Consider the following 16,299-nt stretch of genomic DNA (forward strand, 5'->3'; position numbering starts at 1 on the left):
TGCTGCCACCGTGCGGAACTGGATGGCATAGTCCGTCACGCTGCGCCAACCTTGGTGGAGAGTCAGGAGCTGTTTGGCTGAGTCAGGACCACTGCTTGGGCCTTGAAACACTCGTTTGAATTCCTCAGCAAAGGCAGAGTAGCTGGCACAGCAGGAACTATGGGCATCCCACACAGCAGTAGCCCAGGCCAGGGCTTTTTCCGACAGCAGGGTGATGATATATGCGATCTTAGACCGGTCGGTGGGAAACAACGAGGGTTGCAACTCGAAGGAGAGAGAACATTGGGTGAGAAACCCTTTACAAGCACTTGGATCACCTGAGAACCGTTGGAGGTGGAAGACGAGGTTCAGCCAGGGGGTTAACTGCCATGGGTACGTGATTCTGAGGTACTGGGACGGGAACTGTTGCCGGGGTAAGTTGATCAGATATCTGCTTTATGGAAGTCAGCATCTCCGACAGAAGATGAGAATGTCTAGCCATTAAGGCCTCTTGCTGAACCAGGGCGGCTTCGTGGCGTTGGACAGTCTCCTGGTGGTGGGACAGCATGGCAACAAGGTCCTGGGAAATGGCTGCCTCTGGGTTCATTTTTGGCTCTGTGTTTCTGTCAGGACCCGGTTACGAACCTGGGTCTCCGGAGTGAGAAACAGTCACTTAACCAACTGAGCCACGAATAGTCAGCAGAACCCAGAAGATGAGGCAGACACAGCAGTACTTGAGATGGTGTATTTAATAAAGTAAAAAGTGAAGTCCTTCAGGAAAACATGTAACTCCACAACCTCAAAAGGAATTCCACAAGAACAAGGTAATCCACAAGGTAATCCTCCAAGACAAAAAGGTAAATCCACAAGGTGGTAGGTATAGCATAAAAAGCCTCAAAAGATACTCAAAAATAAATAAACAAGAACAAAAAAACAGAATTCCACAAGAGCGTCCACCGGGATCAACAAGAGTACACAGAATACTAGGGCTGGGTGCTAACATACAAACACAGAGCAAAGAACTGAGGGAAACTAAGGGTTTAAATACAGTCAGGGAAAAACGAGGCACAGGTGCAAATAATAATGGGGATCAAGGGAAAGCAAAAGGTCAAAAAGCACAATGGGGGCATCTAGTGAACAAAAACCGGAACATCCCTGGCCAAACTCCTGACAGCGAGTTCATTAGAACGTGCGTTGAAGATGTCGTTCCCATAGCAACGATTAAAACATTCCCAAACCAGAAACCCTGGATTGATGGCAGCATTCGCTTGAAACTGAAAGCCCGAACCACTGCTTTTAATCAGGGCAAGGTGACCGGAAACATGACCGAATACAAACAGTGTAGCTATTCCCTCAGCAAGGCAATCAAACAAGCTAAGCGTCAGTATAGAGACAAAGTAGAATTGCAATTCAACGGCTCAGACACAAGAGGTATGTGGCAGGGTCAACAGTCAATCGCGGATTACAAAAAGAAAACCAGCCCAGTCACGGACCAGGATGCCTTGCTCCCAGGCAGACTAAATAACTTTCTTGCCCGCTTTGAGGACAATACAGTGCCACTGACACGGCCCCCAACCAAAACATGCGGACTCTCCTTCACTGCAGCCGACGTGAGGAAAACATTTAAACGTGTTAACCCTCGCAAGGCTGCAGGCCCAGACGGCATCCCCAGCCGCGCCCTCAGAGCATGCGCAGACCAGCTGGCTGGTGTGTTTACGGACATATTCAATCAATCCCTATCCCAGTCTGTTGTTCCCACATGCTTCAAGAGGGCCACCATTGTTCCTGTTCCCAAGAAAGCTAAGGTAACTGAGCTAAACGACTACCGCCCCGTAGCACTCACTTCCGTCATCATGAAGTGCTTTGAGAGACAAGTCAAGGTCCATATCACCTCCACCCTACCTGACACCCAAGACCCACTCCAATTTGCTTACCACCCAAATAGGTCCACAGACGATGCAATCTCAACCACGCTGCACACTGCCCTAACCCATCTGGACAAGAGGAATATCTATGTGAGAATGCTGTTCATCGACTACAGCTCAGCATTTAACACCATAGTACCCTCCAAACTCGTCATCAAGCTCGAGACCCTGGATCTAGACCCCGCCCTGTGCAACTGGGTCCTGGACTTCTTTGACGGGCCGCCCCCAGGTGGTGAGGGTAGGTAACAACATCTCAACCCCGCTGATCCTCAACACTGGGGCCCCACAAGGAGGCTGAAGAAATTCGGCTTGGCACCAAAAGCACTCACAAACTTCTACAGATGCACAATCGAGAGCATCCTGTCGGGCTGTATCACCGCCTGGTACGGCAACTGCTCCGCCCACAACCGTAAGGCTCTCCAGAGGGTAGTGAGGTCTGCACAACGCATCACCGGGGGCAAACTACCTGCCCTCCAGGACACCTACACCACTCGATGTCACAGGAAGGCCATAAAGATCCTCAAGGACAACAACCACCCGAGCCACTGCCTGTTCACCCCACTATCGTCCAGAAGGCAAGGTCAGTACAGGTGCATCAAAGCTGGGACCGAGAGACTGAAAAACAGCTTCTATCTCAAGGCCATCAGACTGTTAAACAGCCACCACTAACATTGAGTGGCTGCTGCCAACACACTGACTCAACTCCAGCCACTTTAATAATGGGAATTGATGGGAATTGATGTAAAATATATCACTAGCCACTTTAAACAATGCTACTTAATATACTGTTTACATACCCTACATTATTTATCTCATATGTATACGTATATACTGTACTCTTTATCATCTACTGCATCTTTATGTAATACATGTATCACTAGCCACTTTAAACTATGCCACTTTGTTTACATACTCATCTCATATGTATATACAGTACTCGATACCATCTACTGCATCTTGCCTATGCCGCTCTGTACCATCACTCATTCATATATCTTTATGTACATATTCTTTATCCCTTTACACTTATGTGTATAAGGTAGTAGTTTTGGAATTGTTAGCTAGATTACTCGTTGGTTATTACTGCATTGTCGGAACTAGAAGCACAAGCTTTTCGCTACACTCGCATTAACATCTGCTAACCATGTGTATGTGACAAATAAAATTTGATTTGATTTGAGGTCTGCATTGTTTGAGGTCTGGGTTGAACAACACAAATGTACTTTAACAGTAGTTTGTGATATCCATCAGTATGTTGCTCATTTTCATAACCAATAGTCTCTTACTTTATATTTCAGATTTTGAAATCATCAGAAGACATGCAGGTGTGTTTTGTACTCTGTGACATCCACAAATGAATACATACCATACGAAATGTAACTGTCACGCCCTGGTCTAAGTATTTTGTTTTTTCTTCATTTCTTTGGTCAGGCCAGGGTGTGGCATGGGTTTTTTTATGTGGTGTGTTTTTGTATTGGGGTTTTTTCACATGTATTGGGATGATGCTTAGTGGGGTGTTCTAGGTGTATCTATGGCTGTCTGAAGTGGTTCTCAATCAGAGGCAGGTGTTTATCGTTGTCTCTGATTGGGAACCATATTTAGGCAGCCATATTCGTTGAGTGTTTCGTGGGTGATTGTCCTTATGTCCTTTTGTCCCTGTTCTGTGTTAATTTACACCAGTATAGGCTGTTTCGGTTTTCGTTACATTTGTTGTTTTTGAAATCGATTTGTGTTTACTTTGTTTACTAAACATGGATCGCAATCTACACGCCGCATTTTGGTCCGACTCTCCTTTGCACATATAAAACCGTAACATATACCACTGATGTTGATGTCATTATGTTTACCATAGTGTATTATACCACTGATGTTGAAGTCGTTGTGTTTACCATAGTGTATTATACCACTGATGTTGGTATAATACATATTATACCAAATAGAGTGTCTCGGATTGTGTTTACCATAGTGTATTATACCACTGATGATGTCATTGTGTTTACCATAGTGTATTCTACCACTGATGTTGATGTCATTGTGTTTATCATAGTGTATTATAACACTGATGTTGATGTCATTGTGTTTACCATAGTGTATTATACCACTGATGATGATGTCATTGTGTTTACCATAGTGTATTAAACTCACTGATGTTGATGTCATTGTGTTTACCATAGTGTATTATACCACTGATGATGATGTCATTGTGTTTACCATAGTGTATTATACCACTGATGTCATAATGTCATTGTGTTTACCATAGTGTATTATACCACTGATGATGATGTCATTGTGTTTACCATAGTGTATTCTACCACTGATGTTGATGTCATTGTGTTTACCATAGTGTATTATACCACTGATGTTGATGTCATTGTGTTTACCATAGTGTTTTAAACCAGTGATGTCATGATGTCATTGTGTTTCCCATAGTGTATTATACCACTGATGATGATGTCATTGTGTTTACCATAGTGTATTATACCACTGATGTCATAATGTCATTGTGTTTACCATAGTGTATTATACCACTGATGATGATGTCATTGTGTTTACCATAGTGTATTATACCACTGATGTTGATGTCATTGTGTTAACCATAGTGTATTATACCACTGATGTTGATGTCATTGTGTTTACCATAGTGTTTTAAACCAGTGATGTCATGATGTCATTGTGTTTACCATAGTGTATTATACCACTGATGATGATGTCATTGTGTTTACCATAGTGTATTATACCACTGATGTTGATGTCATTGTGTTTACCATAGTGTATTATACCACTGATGTTGATGTCATTGTGTTTACCATAGTGTATTACACCACTGATGTTGAAGTCGTTGTGTTTACCATAGTGTATTATACCACTGATGTTGAAGTCATTGTGTTTACCATAGTGTTTTAAACCAGTGATGTCATGATGTCATTGTGTTTCCCATAGTGTATTACACCACTGATGATGATGTCATTGTGTTTACCATAGTGTATTACACCACTGATGATGATGTCATTGTGTTTACCATAGTGTATTATACCACTGATGATGATATCATGATGTCATTGTGTTTACCATAGTGTATTATACCACTGATGTTGATGTCATTGTGTTTACTATAGTGTATTATACCACTGATGGTGATGTCATTGTGTTTACCATAGTATATGTTTCTCTCCACAGTGAATGTGACTCTAGACCCTGATTCTGCCAATCGTACCCTCATCCTGTCTGATGACGGGAAACAAGTGAGACATGGAGAACTAAATCCTGTTCTCTCTGACAACAGGAAGAGGTTTACAAATTGGTCCGTTGTCCTCGGAAATGTGGGCTTCTCAAGGAAGTTCTACTATGAGGTGAAAGTGGAGGGGAAGACTGAGTGGACTTTGGGAGTGGTCAGAAGGTCCATCAATAGGAATGAGAGGTCTAGACCGATCCCTTATAAAGGATACTGGACTGTGGAGCTAAAGAATGGAAAGTACACAGCTCACGCTGATTCCCCTGTCACCCTCTTACTGAGAGAGAAGCCCCTGAAAGTGGGGGTGTTTGTGGATTATGAGAAGGGACAGGTATCCTTCTACAATGTGGAGGCCATGTCTCATATCTACTCTTTCACACGCTCCAAATTTTCTAGGAAACTCTATCCATTCTTCAACCCTGGTGGATCAGATAGTATTTCACTGGTCGTCTGTCCTGTAGATGCCACTGACTGACTGTTTTAAATCAAACAGGGCAGATACAGTATAAACAGCAGTAACTCCTATTGAGAGACTTAATGTACATGAGATCTTAGTTAAAGATTTCCTGTCAATCTTTGTTGTTGTTGTAGAGTGGGCCAGTTTATTGTTTATTGGATTGGACAGAGAGGTAAAGGTAGGAATGTTGACAGAGCAATGGGTTGGATTTGAACCCATTCTGGTACTGGACCATCCCAGACCACTGATTTCTTGTTAATGTTTGACTAATCTTTGACGTTTCGTTCACCAATCCCTTGGACTGTTCTGTCTTCATGAGAGTGTGTTATATATTTATATTTTTATTCTCTGTGTTTTCTAAAAGTATAGTGCTTTCTGTGGTGGTGGGGCAAGCCAGCAACAAATACGGAGCGTTGTGCCGTGATTGGCTCAGTGTTCTGTCTCTCATGGGGACACTACGTCACCTCAAAGTCGATGGGTAGACCTCCAAAATTCTTGCCCTTTGGGTGCTGCCATAGAGTTACATTAGAAGTGCCCATCCAAGAAGGCTCAAGGTCATTGATAAAATGACGTCAAATCAAGTTACATGTACAGCAGCTTTGATTGGACAGATCATGTCAACATCATTCTTTCAAAATCTTAGCTGGCAGTCAATATCATGAATCAAGTCGACAATCTACTGGCAAATCCTTTTTAATCCTTGTCATATGAAGAGAAATAATGGAGTGAAATTATAGATAAACCGTATCGGTGCTTATCGGCCATTGGACATAAACATTACACAACAAGTTAGAACTTGCAAATTCAACAATGAGTGGTTTGGAAGGAAGTGCTCACAGCACAACAAGGTGACTCCAAAAATTTCTTGTATGCTGCTGCATAAATGATGTAATATACCAGGGAGATATGTAGATTGTCGATAAGAAAGTAATACTAAGTGTATGTTGTGTAGTAAGCTGTTAGTAGTCCATGTTCCTCACGCTAATCATCTGGTCCCTTTTCTCGTTTTTGTAGATTTCAAAAGTGCCTGACAAATAGTTATATTGACAACATCTGTCCTAGCTCGCTCATTAATGGCTTAATCAAAATTACGGATTGTCTCTTATCCGCTCGTCGTCCTCATGAGAGCCAGTTTCATCATAGCGTTTGATGGTTTTTGCGACTGCACTTGAAGAAACTTTCACAAAGTCCTTGAAATTTTCCAAATTGTATATTTGAGCTGTTCTTGCCATAATATGGACTTTTACCAACTAAGGCTATCTTCTGTATACCACCCCTACCTTGTCACAGCACAACTGATTGGCTCAAACGCATTAAAAAGGAAAGAAATTCCACAAATGAACTTTTATCAAGGCACACCTGGTAATTGAAATGCATTCTAGGTGACTACTTCATGAAGCTGGTTGAGAGAAGGCCAAGAGTGTGCAAAGCTGTCATCAAGGCAAAGGGTGGCTTCTTTGAAGAATCTCAAATATAAAATATATTTTGATATATTTTTTGGTAACTACATGATTCCATATGTGTTATTTCATAGTTCTGATGTCTTCACTAGGAAAGAGTAAAAATAAAGATAAACCCTTGAATGAGTAGATGTGTCCAAACTTTTGACTGGTACTGAATATAATTAAAATGTCCAGAAAAACAAAACAAACCTAAACAGTTTAACAAGAATAATACAATATACATTACAGGAATTTACTCAGTTAATAGATAATGCATGTCTTTAGTAAAGAGTGCCGCTGTTTCGCTCACTCAGATGTTTTGTCCAGTGAAGGCCTCAGACTGGACTCTGCCTGGGGCCTCCAAATCACTAAGTCCACCCCTGGTTAAGGTACAGTATTGTTCCCTGGGGTGAAAAAAATATCAAAATACACATCATGTACCTTCAGATGTACACATGATCTAACATGGTACTGTTTGGTACCTTTAATGGTACATGTGTGGATGATGAGTACATGTGTGGATAATGAGTACATGTGTGGATAATGAGTACATGTGTGGATAATGAGTACATGTGTGGATAATGAGTACATGTGTGGATAATGAGTACATGTGTGGATAATGAGTACATGGGTGGATAATGAGTACATGGGTGGATAATGACTACATGTGTGGATAATGACTACATGTGTGGATAATGAGTACATGTGTGGATAATGACTACATGTGTGGATAATGTATTATAATGGTTTAAAAAACAGATAAAGCAGCACCTCAAAGCACAACGCCTCTCCCCTATTTGACCTAGATAGTTTGTGTGTATGTATTGATATGTAGGCTACGTGTGCCTTTTTTAAATGAGTTCTGTCCTTGAACTGTTCTTGTCTATTAATATTCGCTATTATACCATGTTTTGTGTGTACCTCCAGGAAGAGTTGCTGTTTTTGGCAACCTGTGAGTGGAAGGCTTGTACCAGTTTAAGTTGTCTCTGGTTATGTTAATTCAAGCTTGTGCATTTCCACTGCCATTTATGAAGTCTTTATAAAGGCTTACTTAAAAGAGTAATTAATATTGTAGTAATTAACAGGTTTTTATTTTACCTTTATTTAACTAGGCAAGTCAGTTAAGAACAAATTCTTATTTTCAATGACGACCTAGGAACAGTGGGTTAACTGTCTGTTCAGTGGCAGAACGACAGATTTGTACCTTGTCAGCTCAGGGGTAGTCCAACGCTCTAACCACTAGGCTACTTTGCCGCCCCAGGTTAAAGGAAGCATGGACCCAACAATGAGAGACCTAGTCAAGAGGTACGAAGGAAACTTTAAAAAATCCATAAATGTCCATAAATGTATTATGCTTGTGTAACGTGGTTAGTTATGTTCCCCATGCCAAAGCAGAAATGTGTATTTAATGTTTATTTATTCTAATTGGTTGGTTTACTTCAGATATCAATAAGGGGTAATGTCATTGGCTATGGTTGCAGATAGGATGAGATCGCAGACATATATTTTTCCCAGTCTGATATTGACATGCAAGCGGAAGGTCATGTTCTGAAGTGCTGTGTTCTATTTTAATATTTACGATGTGTATGAGTTCACCATGTATATTAGCTATATTTACAGTATCCTGTTAGAGTGTGATGTAATTCTAGACAAACATTTTGATATTATTGGTGTATGAACAACTAGCTAGCATGCTCTATTGAAGTGATGGTGGTGGCATTTAGCATGTGACTCATACATGGCTGTTTCTCCTTGCTGCAGATCCATGCAACAGCAGCCATCTTGGTACATGTCAGATCCATGCAACAGCAGACATCTTGGTGCATGTCAGATCCATGCAACAGCAGACATCTTGGTGCATGTCAGATCCATGCAACAGCAGCCATCTAGGTGCATGTCAGATCCATGCTACAGCAGCCATCTTGGTGCATGTCAGTGTTACTGTAATTTAATTATGCCAATGTGTTTTCATTCATTGTAAACCTTAATCTATTTTATGAGAATTTGTAAGATTCTTGTTTGCATAAAATAGACGGAGACCAGTCATTTCAATAATAGGTAACAGAATTTATTCTCGGAGCGCGCTGCCACGTTCCCACGAGCAACAGTTTATATACAAATAACATGACGTCATTTCATTGCTTAACAGAATCCCCTCCTCTCGACCGGGACAAAGTGAGGTGAAAAGTTCATTCTAACTTACTAACACACTCCCAGGTAACTTTTGACCCCTCAACATTATCGATCACCACTTAGCTGACAGTTCTAATTAACAGAAAACCTAGGAATGCATGTCTTATCTAAAACACCCCAGAGCTCAGTTTCGTCGGTTAAACCATAGGTCAACGACCTTATCTGTTTACACAGTCCACTTCTTTCTTCCTAGTTGGAATGGTGTTTATTAACTGTAATTACTCCTTGTCTGTGTCACACAATCCCATCTTATGAACTCATATTGTTTATCAGATATAATAAAACACAGTATAAGTTTACTTAGTTACAGTTCCATTTGAAATGATTTGTTCAGTCATTTAATCATAATTTTACTAACAGTCAGTTCCATGCTACAGCAGCCATCTTGGTTCAATTCGCTAGCTAGCCAATATCAGCATGGTTTCATACCATAGACATCAGAAATCTAACACAAGGACAAGTAACATTAAACATCAGTTAGCTAGTTATGACCAGTAGCGGTGTGTGGGTAAAATCACTGAGGAAGTCAAGCCAGTAAATTAAGCCATATTACAACCTATGTTGTGATAATTGCATTGTTTGCTCTATAACCCATTCGTTCATACACCACCATGATATACAATAAGGCCATGACAATAAAAAGACAACAGTCACAGAAGTCTGCAGCAAGGTCAAGCCAGTTAATGTTTGACAGTTTACTAACAACCACTGACTTAGAAACACAGACTTACCTCAAATCAACAAAAAACAACATGAGCACTGAGTCCGCTATTCCAGCACCATTTACACTTAAAAATGTAAACACTCAAATCAAGAAGGCTATGTATGCTTAGTTTAATACACTGAAAACAAACGTAAATATACCAAAAGCAATTTAGTCCAATCAATGTTGCTAAATATCATGTGGCTGTCCATGGAACTGATTTGTGTGTGTGTGTGTTTGTAAAACAGTTTTTTGACTAACCCTACTATCCTAGACTGCTACCATAGACTACGGACTCTCCTTCTCTGTGGCCACCGTGAGTAAAACATTTAAACATGTTAACACCTGCAAGGCTGCCGGCCCAGGCGGCATCCCCAGCCGCGTCATCAGAGCATGCGCAGACCAGCTGGCTGGTGTGTTTACAGACATATTCAATCAATCCCTATCCCAGTCTGCTTTTCCCACATGCTTCAAGATGGCCAACTTTGTTCCTGTTCCCAAGACAGCTAAGGTAACTGAAATAAATGACTATCACCCAGTAGCCCTCACTTCTGTCATCATGAAGTGCTTTGAGAGACTAGTCAAGGATCAGATCACCTCCACCCTACCTGACACCCTAGACCCACTCCAATTTGCTTACCGCCCCAATAGGTCCACAGACGGTGCAATCGCCATCACACTGCACACTACCCTATCCCATCTGGACAAGAGGAATACCTATGTAAGAATGCTGTTCATTGACTACAGCTCAGCATTCAACAACACAGCACCCTCCAAACTCATCACTAAGCTTGAGACTGCCTTTTGTTGTCATCACTAAGCTTGAGGTGGAAAGTTCCTCGTGTACATATCACCGACAAACTGAAATGGTCAACGCACACAGACAGTGTGGTGAAGAAGGCGCAAGAAATTGTACAGGTGCACAATTGAGAGCATCCTATCGGGCTGTATCGCCCCCTGGTACGGCAACTGCACCGCCCACAACCACAGGGCTCTTCAGAGGTTGGTGCGGTTTGCACAAAAAATCACCAGGGGCAAACTACCTGCCTCCCAGAACACCAACAACACCTAATGTCACAGGAAGGCAAAACAGATTGTGAGCCTGCTAGGCAAGGACAATAACCACCCGAGCCACTACCTGATTCCATTTAGAAGGTGAGGTCAGTACAGATGCATCACACCTGGGAGAGAGATTGCAAAACAACTTCTATCTCAAGGCTGTCAGATTGTTAAACAGCCACCACTAGCACAGAGAGGCGGCTGTCTACCTACAGACATGATATCATTGGCCACATTAATAAATGGAACCCTAGTCACTTTAATAATGCCACTTTAAGAATGTTTACTTATCTCACATTACTCATCTCATAGGTATATACTGTCTCCTTCACTATCTATTCTTTACTATCTATTGCATCTTGGCCACTCTGTCACTGCTCTTCCATATATTTTATACTTATATACAGTATTCTCATCCCATTCCTTTACTAGATTGTGTGTTTTAGGTTTTGTTGTGGAATTGTTAGATATTACCTGTTAGATACTGCTGCACTGTCGGATCTAGAAGGATAAGCATTTTGCTACACTCGCAATAACACCTGCTGACCATGTGTATGTGATCAATAATATTTGATTTGATTTATAGTCTAGTTGAACACCAATGCCATCCTCCTCTCTTTCATGTTGGCAAAGCGGTCTATTGTGTGTGAACATGTTACCAGCTGTTAAACTCTCCTCCGTCTTTGTTTCCTCAATTCCGCACCCCTTTCTCAAAGCTCATTGGAGGAGGAGGTTTGAGAGGAGGGACCTTAGATACTCTCTTCAAAATTAACTTTGAGAGAGAGGTAAGAATAGTTATGTTCTTTGAATTGAAGACAGAAGAGGCAAGGTTGTGACAGTTGGTAACGTTTCCAGACAGCCTGTGGCTAGGATGTGACAGTTGGTAACGTTTCCAGACAGCCTGTGGCTAGGATGTGACAGTTGGTAATGTTTCCAGACAGTCTGTGGCTAGGATGTGACAGTTGGTAACGTTTCCAGACAGCCTGTGGCTAGGATGTGACAGTCGGTAATGTTTCCAGACAGTCTGTGGCTAGGATGTGACAGTTGGTAATGTCTCCAGACAGTCTGTGGCTAGGATGTGACAATTGGTAACGTTTCCAGACAGCCTGTGGCTAGGATGTGACAGTTGGTAATGTTTCCAGACAGCCTGTGGCTAGGATGTGACAGTTGGTAATGTTTCCAGACAGTCTGTGGCTAGGATGTGACAGTTGGTAATGTTTCCAGACAGTCTGTGGCTAGGATGTGACAGTTGGTAATGTCTCCAGACAGTCTGTGGCTAGGATGTGACAGTTGGTAACGTTTCCAGACAGCCTGTGGCTAGGATGTGACAGTTGGTAATGTTTCCAGACAGCCTGTGGCTAGGATGTGACAGTTGTTAATGTTTCCAGACAGTCTGTGGCTAGGATGTGACAGTTGGTAATGTCTCCAGACAGTCTGTGGCTAGGATGTGACAGTTGGTAACGTTTCCAGACAGCCTGTGGCTAGGATGTGACAGTTGGTAATGTCTCCAGACAGTCTGTGGCTAGGATGTGACAGTTGGTAATGTTTCCAGAAAGTCTGTGGCTAGGATGTGACAGTTGGTAACGTGTCCAGACAGCCTGTGGCTAGGATGTGACAGTTAGTAACGTTTCCAGACAGTCTGTGGCTAGGATGTGACAGTTGGTAATGTTTCCAGACAGTCTGTGGCTAGGATGTGACAGTTGGTAATGTTTCCAGACAGCCTGTGGCTAGGATGTGACAGTTGGTAATGTTTCCAGACAGCCTGTGGCTAGGATGTGACAGTTGGTAATGTCTCCAGACAGCCTGTGGCTAGGATGTGACAGTTGGTAATGTCTCCAGACAGCCTGTGGCTAGGATGTGACAGTTGGTAATGTCTCCAGACAGCCTGTGGCTAGGATGTGACAGTTAGTAACGTTTCCAGACAGTCTGTGGCTAGGATGTGACAGTTGGTAATGTTTCTAGACAGCCTGTGGCTAGGATGTGACAGTTGGTAATGTTTCTAGACAGTCTGTGGCTAGGATGTGACAGTTGGTAATGTCTCCAGACAGTCTGTGGCTAGGATGTGACAGTTGGTAATGTCTCCTGACAGCCTGTGGCTAGGATGTGACAGTTGGTAATGTCTCCAGACAGCCTGTGGCTAGGATGTGACAGTTGGTAATGTCTCCAGACAGCCTGACTAGGATGTGACAGTTGGTAATGTTTCCAGACAGCCTGTGGCTAGGATGTGACAGTTGGTAATGTCTCCAGACAATCTGTGGCTAGGATGTGACAGTTGGTAATGTTTCCAGACAGTCTGTGGCTAGGATGTGACAGTTGTTGGTAGTGTCTCCAGACAGCCTGTGGCTTGGATGTGACAGTTGTTGGTAGTGTTTCCAGACAGCCTGTGGCTAGGATGTGACAGTTGGTAATGTCTCCAGACAGCCTGTGGCTTGGATGTGACAGTTGTTGGTAGTGTTTCCAGACAGTCTGTGGCTAGGATGTGACAGTTGGTAATGTCTCCAGACAGTCTGTGGCTAGGATGTGACAGTTGGTAACGTTTCCAGACAGCCTGTGGCTAGGATGTGACAGTTGGTAATGTTTCCAGACAGCCTGTGGCTAGGATGTGACAGTTGGTAATGTTTCCAGACAGTCTGTGGCTAGGATGTGACAGTTGGTAATGTCTCCAGACAGTCTGTGGCTAGGATGTGACAGTTGGTAACGTTTCCAGACAGCCTGTGGCTAGGATGTGACAGTTGGTAATGTTTCCAGACAGCCTGTGGCTAGGATGTGACAGTTGGTAATGTCTCCAGACAGCCTGTGGCTAGGATGTGACAGTTGGTAATGTCTCCAGACAGCCTGTGGCTAGGATGTGACAGTTGGTAATGTTTCCAGACAGCCTGTGGCTAGGATGTGACAGTTGGTAATGTTTCCAGACAGCCTGTGGCTAGGATGTGACAGTTGGTAATGTCTCCAGACAGCCTGTGGCTAGGATGTGACAGTTGGTAATGTTTCCAGACAGCCTGTGGCTAGGATGTGACAGTTGGTAACGTTTCCAGACAGCCTGTGGCTAGGATGTGACAGTTGGTAATGTTTCCAGACAGTCTGTGGCTAGGATGTGACAGTTGGTAACGTTTCCAGACAGCCTGTGGCTAGGATGTGACAGTCGGTAATGTTTCCAGACAGTCTGTGGCTAGGATGTGACAGTTGGTAATGTCTCCAGACAGTCTGTGGCTAGGATGTGACAATTGGTAACGTTTCCAGACAGCCTGTGGCTAGGATGTGACAGTTGGTAATGTTTCCAGACAGCCTGTGGCTAGGATGTGACAGTTGGTAATGTTTCCAGACAGTCTGTGGCTAGGATGTGACAGTTGGTAATGTTTCCAGACAGTCTGTGGCTAGGATGTGACAGTTGGTAATGTCTCCAGACAGTCTGTGGCTAGGATGTGACAGTTGGTAACGTTTCCAGACAGCCTGTGGCTAGGATGTGACAGTTGGTAATGTTTCCAGACAGCCTGTGGCTAGGATGTGACAGTTGTTAATGTTTCCAGACAGTCTGTGGCTAGGATGTGACAGTTGGTAATGTCTCCAGACAGTCTGTGGCTAGGATGTGACAGTTGGTAACGTTTCCAGACAGCCTGTGGCTAGGATGTGACAGTTGGTAATGTCTCCAGACAGTCTGTGGCTAGGATGTGACAGTTGGTAATGTTTCCAGAAAGTCTGTGGCTAGGATGTGACAGTTGGTAACGTGTCCAGACAGCCTGTGGCTAGGATGTGACAGTTAGTAACGTTTCCAGACAGTCTGTGGCTAGGATGTGACAGTTGGTAATGTTTCCAGACAGTCTGTGGCTAGGATGTGACAGTTGGTAATGTTTCCAGACAGCCTGTGGCTAGGATGTGACAGTTGGTAATGTTTCCAGACAGCCTGTGGCTAGGATGTGACAGTTGGTAATGTCTCCAGACAGCCTGTGGCTAGGATGTGACAGTTGGTAATGTCTCCAGACAGCCTGTGGCTAGGATGTGACAGTTGGTAATGTCTCCAGACAGCCTGTGGCTAGGATGTGACAGTTAGTAACGTTTCCAGACAGTCTGTGGCTAGGATGTGACAGTTGGTAATGTTTCTAGACAGCCTGTGGCTAGGATGTGACAGTTGGTAATGTTTCTAGACAGTCTGTGGCTAGGATGTGACAGTTGGTAATGTCTCCAGACAGTCTGTGGCTAGGATGTGACAGTTGGTAATGTCTCCTGACAGCCTGTGGCTAGGATGTGACAGTTGGTAATGTCTCCAGACAGCCTGTGGCTAGGATGTGACAGTTGGTAATGTCTCCAGACAGCCTGACTAGGATGTGACAGTTGGTAATGTTTCCAGACAGCCTGTGGCTAGGATGTGACAGTTGGTAATGTCTCCAGACAATCTGTGGCTAGGATGTGACAGTTGGTAATGTTTCCAGACAGTCTGTGGCTAGGATGTGACAGTTGTTGGTAGTGTCTCCAGACAGCCTGTGGCTTGGATGTGACAGTTGTTGGTAGTGTTTCCAGACAGCCTGTGGCTAGGATGTGACAGTTGGTAATGTCTCCAGACAGCCTGTGGCTTGGATGTGACAGTTGTTGGTAGTGTTTCCAGACAGTCTGTGGCTAGGATGTGACAGTTGGTAATGTCTCCAGACAGTCTGTGGCTAGGATGTGACAGTTGGTAACGTTTCCAGACAGCCTGTGGCTAGGATGTGACAGTTGGTAATGTTTCCAGACAGCCTGTGGCTAGGATGTGACAGTTGGTAATGTTTCCAGACAGTCTGTGGCTAGGATGTGACAGTTGGTAATGTCTCCAGACAGTCTGTGGCTAGGATGTGACAGTTGGTAACGTTTCCAGACAGCCTGTGGCTAGGATGTGACAGTTGGTAATGTTTCCAGACAGCCTGTGGCTAGGATGTGACAGTTGGTAATGTCTCCAGACAGCCTGTGGCTAGGATGTGACAGTTGGTAATGTCTCCAGACAGCCTGTGGCTAGGATGTGACAGTTGGTAATGTTTCCAGACAGCCTGTGGCTAGGATGTGACAGTTGGTAATGTTTCCAGACAGCCTGTGGCTAGGATGTGACAGTTGGTAATGTCTCCAGACAGCCTGTGGCTAGGATGTGACAGTTGGTAATGTTTCCAGACAGCCTGTGGCTAGGATGTGACAGTTGGTAATGTTTCCAGACAGCCTGTGGCTAGGATGTGACAGTTGGTAATGTCTCCAGACAGCCTGTGGCTAGGATGTGACAGTTGGTAATGTCTCCAGACAGCCTGTGGCTAGGATGTGACAGTTGGTAATGTTTCCAGACAGCCTGTGGC

At 43.5% G+C, this 16,299-nt stretch overlaps 1 protein-coding gene across 2 annotated transcripts in view; it reads left to right on the top strand.

Moving 5' to 3' along the window:
* Positions 1-7,180, top strand: part of LOC135530516 (butyrophilin subfamily 2 member A1-like) — a 47,518-nt gene extending 40,338 nt beyond the window's left edge. The window contains exons 12-14 of one of the 2 annotated variants that reach the window (XM_064958824.1): positions 3,203-3,229; positions 5,082-5,655; positions 5,826-7,180. In XM_064958824.1, the coding sequence (XP_064814896.1) occupies positions 3,203-3,229; positions 5,082-5,611 (557 nt within the window). In that variant the 3' untranslated portion in view covers positions 5,612-5,655; positions 5,826-7,180. Of the gene's footprint in view, positions 1-3,202; positions 3,230-5,081 lie in introns of both variants that reach the window. The other variant, XM_064958823.1, reaches the window with a different exon arrangement.
* The last annotated feature ends 9,119 nt before the right edge of the window (positions 7,181-16,299 follow it).

This window comes from Oncorhynchus masou, unplaced genomic scaffold, assembly GCF_036934945.1.
Source record: "Oncorhynchus masou masou isolate Uvic2021 unplaced genomic scaffold, UVic_Omas_1.1 unplaced_scaffold_1360, whole genome shotgun sequence".
Lineage (NCBI taxonomy): Eukaryota > Metazoa > Chordata > Actinopteri > Salmoniformes > Salmonidae > Oncorhynchus > Oncorhynchus masou.